Genomic DNA, 10,453 nt, shown 5'->3' on the forward strand with positions numbered 1-10,453 from the left:
ATATACAATTTGCGTATAAAAAAGTGTTATATTTACGAGTTTTGTTTTAGATTTTACCTACTAAACTTGAATGAAAAGAAATATTTTCGATGTTTTTAGATAGAAATTGACAAAGAACTAAGTGTTGTGACTATTTTTTATTTGTATTTCGGATTCGATTTGCGTATACAAAGTGTTTTATTTACGAGTTTAGTTTTACAAATTTTATTATTCAAAATGGATGAGATCGACGAAGTTGGTGAAATCGATAACCTTATCGAAACAGTTGAATCTGAAGACGATGGAAGTGATGATTCGGATGTCGAACTTGAGGAAACTTTGGAAGTCGATGAAAGTGAAATTATCACACCGGAATCCACTGAAAGACCGACATTTGAGTGGAAATCGGATATGTTTGAGCCACGCGCATTTTCCTTCGATGCTAACGTTTCGGGATGCAAAGCTGATAATTTGACTTCGGATGCACTCGAAATGATGTTTCATCGATATTTCTTTTGTTGAAATGTTAGTCCGAGAGACCAACAGACAATTTGTATTTGCCACAAAAAATATCACAGTTTTGAGTGATCGTCTACGCAGGTTCCCGGAGATTGACTATATAAAATTAGACAGGTCCTGAAGGAACTGAAAATTTCTTTCAAGCAGTACATGTGTCCATATCAGAACATATGTATTGATGAGAGTCTTCTCCTTTTCAAAGGCAGACTTTTATTCCGCCAATTCATCAGGACGAAGGCTAGTCGTTTCGGAATAAAATTTTTTGTAATGGCTGATTGCAAAACTGGTTTTGTCTTAGATGTAATCATTTATACCGGAAAACAAACTGAAATTGAGAAAAATAATTACATCGGTATATCGGGCAACGTGGTGGTAACGATGCTTGGACCATACTTGGAACTAGGGCATACATTGTACATTGACAACTGGTACAGCAGCCCAACGTTATTCAAGTATCTTTATGATCACCGGACGAATGTCTGTGGAACCGTAAGGAGAAACAGAATTGGGATGCTTAAATTTACTAAGAAATTGAAAAAAGGGGAAACCGATACATTCCATACTGACGAAATTATGGCTTTGGCGTGGAAGGATAAAAAGGATGTTACAATGTTGTCCACAATTCACAACAATACTTTCAAACCTACTGGAAAAGTAGACTATTAGACTAAAATTCCGATTTCCAAGCCGGAATGCATTGTTGATTACAATAAAAACATGGGTGCTGTGGATCGTAGTGATATGATAATTTCTTCTGTAAATTCGACAAGAAAAACTGTCAAATGGTAAAAAAAACTTTTTTTCCATTTGATAGATTTATCTCTGCTGAATGCCCATGTATTGTTCCAACAAAAAACTGGAAAAAAACAACCGCTGGGTGAATTTCAATTGAAAGTGATCGGACAACTGATCGAAAAACATAAGTTAGAACCAAAAACTCTTTTGAAGCGAAAAGCACCCTTACCCTCTAGGCTAACAGAAAGACATTTTTTGGGTAAAATACCACCTACTAACAATAAAATTAATGCGGCAAGAAGATGTTATGTATGTGCCAATACAAAAAATCAGAAAAGATGGAAAGAAACTAGGTATTTGTGCAAGCAGTGCGACATTGCTCTGTGTTTTGAACCGTGCTTCGAAATTTTCCATACACAAGAAAGTTTTTAGTGATTTTAATGTGTTTAGTATACTACTTAGTGCTATAAGTATTTATGGTGACATTTTACAAAAATACTATAAAATTTATTTTTCAAAATACTTATATTAAAAAAAAAAAAAAAAAAAAAACTAATTCTTGTAAGTGCAGTGTTGTGACAACCCTACCATACCTGAAAATTTTCAGACATTTTCACGAAATTGTGTATGAAAAACTTTTTCGCCGAACTTCAATTGAGGTCTCATATATGTAAGTGCATTATATTGGACTTTTCACTATTCTTTTAATTTTTTTATAATATAATTAATTCCTGGGCCCTGGGGAGTATACCTAGTACTTTCAGCTGGGCTGTTAAAAGGTTAATGAATAAAGTCAGGGACGCCTATGGATTATTCACCAAAAATGCCGCAAAAACACGGATTGAAGTGTCAAATTGTGTTTACCTTTCTTGGCATTGCATGCTGCGTTTCCTTGCATCTGGGTTCCTTGAACGCTTCCTTTAGGTTCCAGGAAGAGAATTCGTAACACTTATCAAATAATCATCCATTATATACGATTGAAAATGACAAAATATCAACAGCAAACTAGAGCGATTTACCTCACCGAGTATAGATTCAGTACTGCGGCCATATTGCATTTTTGTATTAATCGCAACTCCTGATTGGCCGATATCACTTTAAATGCTTTTTGAAACTCAGTTCGCATACGGAGTGGTTTTTGTAAGTGACCCAAATATTTAAAATGATTTCCTGACGAGATTTAATGCAATTTGAAACTCTCACCTGGATAACTAGATAGATTTTAAGGTAATGAATAAAATGGTATCCAAAGGTCATTTTCGTAAAAAATCGTCCACAATGGTTTTTGAAACTCGACGATTCATATATGTGTATGTGTCAGACAGATATGGGTTTGGTTCCCCGAGATAAAATGTCCCAAGGGTTCTACGAAAGAAAAAAAAAATGGGAATCATCAATTTAATAAGTGGAGAATGTTGTGTGTTTCAGGCGGCATGACAGGTGTCACAGAAGGCGTGGTCCCGAGCATACTGCGTGCGTCACGCAACCGTCGAGACACGCGACAGCTGGACGAAGAGGAAGAGATGTGGTTCGAGGAGGAGGAGCCTTTCGAGGGGGAGGCGGAGCCCGAGCACGCCCACACACACCCGCACACCCTCTCCGATACGGCCGATGCGGATGCCGACAACCTTCTCAGCAAACACTCACACGCCCTCACCCCCACGCCTACTCCCACCGATCTCGACTCTATAGGTAAGGTATCTTTCAAATTTACTCGCTTACATGTCGTATTTTCCGGGTCTTGTCGGATGTTACAGTATTAAAACTTCCGTATAATTAATTCATCAGTTCAAAGCGGGTTTGACAGTGGGTCGATTGTTTGGGATGCGTATTACTTGGAGTATGGCTTTATACTGGTGGGGGTTCATATGTTATTTTTGAGACTTGACTTGTGGTTGAAGAGACAGGTTACAAAATAAAAACCTAGGCAACACTGCCTTGTCAGAAATCGGTGGTCGATTGCCTAAAAGGAATTCACGTGCCAGCAACTAACCTAAGCAAACTCTCTCCTAACTCTACCTAAGCAAAAAATAATAATGATCGCTCCATTAAATACATACATGCAAGTGTAAAACAAAAATTACAATAATTTCATTAATTTTATTATTCCTCTCGACTTGAGTCAATTATTTTATTATTTTATTTACAACAGAATTTGATTTCAATTAATTTCGGCCATATTTAAATGCCCATTGCAACATAGATTCCGTTCTGACAAACCTTTCTGGTACCACTATGTCATTATGAAAACCGTAAACGGCTTAAAATTTCTCAAAAAAAAGTTGAAATATTACACTAATTTGCTTGAAAATCAATATGCTGGCCTCTTGTACCATAATTATATAATGTCTTACCAATAAATTAAATATAACTTAGGATATTTAAGTGATGACAAAATTTGTTACCTATTTATTAGTTGCGTAACAATTAATTTTATTGTTCTTCAATATATTATTTTGTTCTCGCAAAACAATGTTCAACATTATTACTTATTTTTTCTGCCAACTAGCTTATATTCTTTCTCTTTGGCATATTTTTGTCAATGGCAGTTGACAGTAAAGTTGGCAACACTGATGTTGATATATGGGTGTGCATCAGTTGTCTGTTCTCCTAATGTAGAGAATTAATTTGCCCATCAGTGATGACAACTGAGAGGGCAATAACTTACCGTCATTCAACCGAATCGCTTGAGATATTGATAATTGTCGAAATAGGGTCTGATTAACCCACCTGTGCTGGATGAAGAATAAACTAGTCCTCGAATCCACTGAAGAATCCTCGTTTTATAACATGTCTGTGATATTCTTTTTTCAGGCAAGTTAATAGAAAAGAAGAGTGCAGAGGTGCTATCGAATGGACCGTCCCCGTCCCCCTCACCTCCCCACTCGTTGTCACTGTCGTCGTCCCCTCCACACTTAAATTCATCTCTCCCCCTCCCCCTGATTAACACCAATACCACCACGCTGCCACTGCAGCATCACGATGCGCATCTAGCTGATCCCAAACTCTTCAATAAGGTTTGTTTTTTTAGTGTTTTTGTTGAGTACATGTTATATAGTAGAACCCCGTTAATTTGAGATTCCAAGGACCTCAAAAAAAGAATTTCCGATTACCGAAATTTGATATGAACCAAAATCTTCAAACAAAATCATGATGGGTTTGGATAGGATTCGGGTAGGGATGAAAAATTATGTATACCGGTGAATAAAACAGTGACTTTGTTCGCAACGGAAAACAAATGGTTTCTTTGTTCCCCGCTTATCAGTTATCAACCGAACCTTCGTAAAAAAGAGATTTACATACTGCAGTTACTGAAACCATTACTGACAACACAGTAGGCGCTGCAACAGGTTATTTTGTGAATACAAAAAAATTTCAGTGTGAGGAAAACTTTGTTTTACCATTTTTTTGAATTATTCATGGAATTAACAAATAAGAAAAATACCTCACTTAAAGTAAACGTAACAGTTACATTGGAGAAAATAATGCAACTGAGGGCCAAATGCATAGTCATATCCGAATGCTTAAATAATCTTGAGCAACATTTAAATTCATGCTGCCGATATAGACGACATGTTTCTTATTATTCTCACTGAATCTAGAATTCGTTGATTGGTTTAATTTAACAGCGACATCTCTGCATTAAGCTATAATACGTATCAGTTAATTTTAATGAAGATGCTCATTTTCTCAAAGACAGCGAAGATTGAGCAAATCGCCTTAAATGCCATTGTACGGTTTTGTGAAGGTGTTGCTAACATATTTCGGTAGGGATGCATATGCATATTTAAAGTGAATTATACTATACATGTGCAATGTCATCAGGGACTGGTCGACTATGAAGGCGATTCGGACTCAGAAGAGGAGAGCAGCGAAAGCGGGAGTGGAGGGAGCGAAAGCCAATCGGGAGAGGGAGACGGGGACAGGGAGAGAGACGGCGCCCGGACCCCGCCAGCACCGCGCCTTCTCACCCCGCCTCCTGAGCGAGCCGCTCGAGACGCCCCCACGCTGCCTGACAGCCCGGACGCGCCGCCCCCCGAGCGGCCAAACCCGCAGGACGAACCCGCCGACAGTTCGCCCGACGCGTCCGACTCCGCCGACTCGTTGGACATGGAATCGTCCGAGACGCAGGAGAGAGAAGCCAAGCGTCCGCGACTCTCCTAACCAACCTGACACCGTTCGTTTCTAGTTCTCCTCTTCACCCGTGGCCGCACCGTCGCCCTCTGTCATGTATCGTACGGTTCCCGTCGAGTCCGACCCGTCAATCAAATCTCGCCGATATCGAATACAGTACTTTCTTAACTGTCTTGAGTATGAATAAAAGTTCATTCAAATGAGACAATTTTACTCATTTCTTTTTATTTATTTTGTATTCTACATACCTATTTATCAACTTCTTTAAAAGGTAAACGAGTGAACTTTTCAAATAATGCAAATTCGCCGTGTATGTTTTTACGACAGGTTTTATTTAATTCATTTCATTTATTCGACCATCAAAAATATTTTATCATCTTTGAAGAGAACTTCAATACATTCAATTAGCGTTTTTTATTTTATTTATGTGAGATTGATCGAGTCGTATTGAATATTTCAAGTGCGGGTTAGGTCTCTCATTGTATAGTAATGAACGAAATGACAGACGAATGAGTTGCAGCGAATCAAAACGGCGGCGCCCGTCGCCACACGCGTCCAATGCTGCGGTCGATCGACGATGATGATGTTGATTTTCATGTGAAATAATATAATATGTCATATGTATATAATAGTGACTTATCTCTGAATATTTTATACGTGCGTATTCGGTAAAGAATGAATTGTTTGCGTTCCGTCTCTTCCGTGTCTATTCTAAGCTTACAACGGCGACCTTTTCCTTTTTCATTATGAACATGTGCTGTTATTTATTTGCCATCCATTTTTTCTCTTCATAAATTTGTGGTTGAATATTTTATTTATCAATTCTAATTCACAATGCTGCGATGCGTGTTTGTTTATGTCCACTGTTGAACTATTAATTTATTGCAAGACATCTCAAAATTCACACTCAATTCTCTTTCAATTTTGTGAGTTATGTGAGACTAATGTATTATCTATTTCAATAATTGACCCCTTATGTGGAAAAGAAGTATTATCGCTATATAACGCTAAATCAGTTCTAATAACAGCCGATATGATGTCATGCCCTAACCAAAATTATTATTTAAACCCGTCAACTTCACCACAGTTATTATATTAGAGTGATGACGTGCCGCATGTATCGCATGATTTTTGAATCGGTGCAATGCGTTCAATCGACATCAACACAAAAAGATTTCATGATAACACTACTTTTCTGGTAAGGACTCAATCGCGTTCACTCGGCCTCGTTTGTAATCTATATCGATCAAAAACAAAACTCATCATTTATGTCCTTTTTACACAAAGCAATGTCAGCTCACTGACGAAACTCGCATGACTCGGTATTTGTTAACATGTTTTAAGTAATTAACTATGAAACAAATTGAAAAGGTTTTTGTGCCATTGGCATTCCTTTCATCGAAGATTTAAACGTATTTAATTTATCTAATACAAAAAAAATGTCAATTTTTCACTGATGAATAATTGCAAACCCATCGCAGCAAAATGTATTTTTGATGTAAATACATTTTTATCTAAAAAAAAATTCTTTCCACATTAAATAAACAAAAACAAACAAAAAATATTTATGGGAAGATTTTTTACAGGGATATTTTAATATATGCTCGGTATATTCGCATGAATTCCTTTCGAATATAGATTTCGATGAAGAATCTATGTATGGATTATATATTAGTCTAAACTTTCTCTTTGGAATTTATTCATTTGTGCGATCGTCGATTCTAACGGACGATTCGTGCGTGTGGTTATTTTACAGAATGAACAGAGATTAGTTTTTCCACATCGCCAACACAACTGACTCACCGTACTTCTTAATTGTTTTGTCGTAAAAATTAAAAATAAGTAAATTATTGTGTCAATGTATGAGGAATTTTACTATTCTGACATTAAAGTAATTTTATTTTTAATGGAATCATTTGAAACGATCAACAGACGCAAAGTGCAGCGTGCAAAGTGAATAAACATTACTATTCTCCGTTCACCGCTATTGGACTGTTTCGTAATCTGCGGATGCAGTGGAAAGAGATGAGTCATAAAACTTGAAAAAAGGGTTAGGTATACCAACTATTTTTTGATTGACAAAATGAGATAAGTCAGTATGTTGCTATACTGTTTTATTTGTATATTCATTGTTTAAATTTGATTAGTATACTCGTCGTAATTTCATGTATGTTTTAGACTTGTCTCTTGAAAACAAGAATACAAATGTAACATATTCGATTACTCGAGCGGTATAAAGATGAGTTCAGTGTCAATGGGAAAGGTCATTAAATATTGTAATATTTTTTCTATTATTAAATTCGAGCGAGAATAGACTTTACGAAATTGTTTCTTGTGGTCTGCGATAGCAAATATTCCTGAAAACCTTTTACCAAAAACAGCGTTGCCGTCTATTAGATACAAAAATTCCCCGGTATGTTTGATATTAGGTAGATATAGTTTTAATAATCATGAACTGTTTGGTAATGTAAAATAAAATATAATATAAAGTTGATATCCTCACAGTGTAGTATTTTCTTTATTTGTTAATTTATCATAGGCGATATTGTGTTTAATGTGTATTCTTTCATCGCTCAATGCATGCTACGTTCATAAACAATATGAGGTGAGTCATCACTCGTGTTTCAATTTTTCTCCCGCGAGTGTTTTACTTTTCGTTTTTGCTATTCGGTTAGGTTGATTTTTCAAAGTGCAATCGACTCGATTACAATTATCAAAATAAACCGCAATGTGCGTATGTTCCGGTAGAATCGAGAAAGACAAACGCTTTGGACAATTTTTAGCCTCTAGAATGGTGTTACGAGGCTCCATTAAGCACTTATAGTTAAATGTATTCGATTTTAATAACATAGTGATAAAATGTTTACTATATACATGTATGTATACGGTTTTATAAACATTTTGGTGATGTATTTTGTACACGAGTCAAAAATTTTCCTAAATAGCATAATTATTTATTTATTATTCCTTCACTTTTTTTTAATATCTAAAAATGTGATTCAACTGGTGACTTTGTTAACAAAACTTATCAATCACCCGAGATTTGTTTCAATGTGTATTTTTTACTTTGCTAATAAAGTTTGATCGCACGGTACGCCGTCTGAATCTTTCCGGTTGTCCTATTGTAACAATCGCCTGACCGTAAATTGTATTTTACGTTAAATTACCGACAGTCTGATAATATTATTTGAAAGTAGAAAAGCTCTCGATAGATGGGTGTTTGAGTTTGTATCCGTCTCACCCGTTTCTTGATAATGCATTTCTGTTTCTATTCACTTCAGTTCACATGTCAAGACAGGAATAACTAATCCTATTTTATAATGTCAAATTTCATTTTAAATTATGCCCTCTAAACATGATACTATAAATATTTTCATGATAATAGTATTTGAGGTGCTGAGGATTAAAGAGTACAAATGATAATATGTAATTTAAAAATGACTCGGATGTTGTTTTTACGTCACCCAACATTCGCGCATGAAAACAGTATCATATAAATGTATATAAAATAAATTTGGCCTAACTAAAAACATAAATAAAAATGATGTCGAAGACAGTTGTAAGTCACATATTTTGCAGTTGATTTCCACAACTTGATCAATGTGTACATTGTATTCGTTCAATCGTCAGCACCTCAATTATTGACTGAAATTATTCTGACATTTTTTTGCATAATCTTATCTTTCAAATTGTTTTTCATGTGTGAAAAGAGAAAAACGTTGCTTTGTTAAATTTACGAATGCTTTATCTATTATTAATTATATTTTTCGTCAAAATGCTCGGCTTTTGTCGTCTTATGAAGTATTTTATTTCATAGCACGACTAGACCCACAAGAGTATTTTCATTTTTTACTCAATCACTCAATTGATCAGGTAAATTCGCAACAAGGGCATCGGAGACGTGTCTTGCCACTGTGATCATAGAAAATTTAGTTTTCAGTTTATCAAACATTTAACAATAGGTGCTTTGTAGAATTTGCATAGAAAACATGTCAATTAAAAATCACGCCGTTATATATTTTTTAGTTAGCGATTGCAGGGTTTAAAATGGCTTTTATTTTGTTTATTTCAACTTCTACATGCATTTTGTAACATGAAAATGTTACTTCATTTTGCACCGCCGCAATTCTGTGGCGCTTTTGTCTATTACGTGGTGTTGATGTAACGTTTCACCCATAATACATATTACAGTTTTCCTTATGTATATTATCGTTTCGTAATCATCAACATAACCTCACATTTCTCATCGATAATCATTGAACAGCGCGGCGGAGAAGGGGATTAATTATTAAACGAAACACTTAATACAAAATGAAATTGATCTCTGTGATAGTATAAATCTTTTTTTGCTTTCCAGATTAGATATATCGATTATCTATGTTACAGTATCAAAATCACCCCCAAAAAATTATCAGGAGACTTAAATGAATATTTACATATTATTCTGTACCGCGCCGCCGACCTTTTTAGAAGGTTTTCGAAACTGGATACTATATAATTTTCATAATCTGTAATCATCCCAATAATCCGGTCGAAGCTATTTTCTTCCGCTGAATTGCTAAATTTTATAAATGTATACGGCAATGGATTGGGAATGTTTGCTCTATTCTTTTGACGCACCGTTTCTCATTTACGCCACCCCACTGTGGCCGACAATAGCTGCCGTGTGTGAAACATGTTTACTGTAGTCTACCTTTCACCCGACGTACTCTCACGCAAGATATAAATTGACATTCTATAATCATTCGGTAAGATTACACTTGGTTTAATCGAAAATTTATCTTCTTTTTCTAATATTTATTGTATGGTAAAAATTAAATTAAATTTTGTCATATTTTCATTGATTTTTTTCAAAAACATTTTACAGCACTGTAAAAACCATATTGTCGAATGCCTCGTCTAAATGAAAACGCACTTATAATAATGAAACTATGCGATTGACACTTGAGTTGTCAATGTTATATGAAAAGAATTTACCATTGTTATGTGAACATAATTTTTGGATAATCTGTTAATTACCTACTATAATTTCCAATCATGCCTTTCAGAAATCGATGCATGTTTATGTTTAGACAGAGTGGAGGGT

At 35.4% G+C, this 10,453-nt stretch overlaps 1 protein-coding gene across 4 annotated transcripts in view; it reads left to right on the top strand.

Annotated features, from left to right (window-relative positions):
- flfl (serine/threonine-protein phosphatase 4 regulatory subunit 3 flfl) overlaps positions 1–6,905 on the top strand; it is a 28,269-nt gene extending 21,364 nt beyond the window's left edge. For 2 of the 4 annotated variants that reach the window (XR_015070756.1, XR_015070755.1), the window contains 4 exons: positions 2,662–2,925; positions 4,048–4,250; positions 5,059–6,366; positions 6,554–6,905. Coding sequence is in view for 2 of the 4 variants with exons in the window: in XM_085947993.1 (XP_085804119.1) it covers positions 2,662–2,925; positions 4,048–4,250; positions 5,059–5,397 (806 nt within the window). In the remaining 2 variants the exon portion in view is untranslated. Of the gene's footprint in view, positions 1–2,661; positions 2,926–4,047; positions 4,251–5,058 lie in introns of all 4 variants that reach the window. The other 2 variants (XM_085947993.1, XM_085947994.1) reach the window with 1 other exon arrangement.
- Positions 6,906–10,453: the final 3,548 nt, after the last annotated feature.

Source organism: Rhyacophila brunnea, unplaced genomic scaffold, assembly GCF_057557595.1.
Source record: "Rhyacophila brunnea isolate RB1 unplaced genomic scaffold, BYU_Rbru_1.0 scaffold_20, whole genome shotgun sequence".
NCBI classification, from domain to species: Eukaryota; Metazoa; Arthropoda; class Insecta; order Trichoptera; family Rhyacophilidae; genus Rhyacophila; species Rhyacophila brunnea.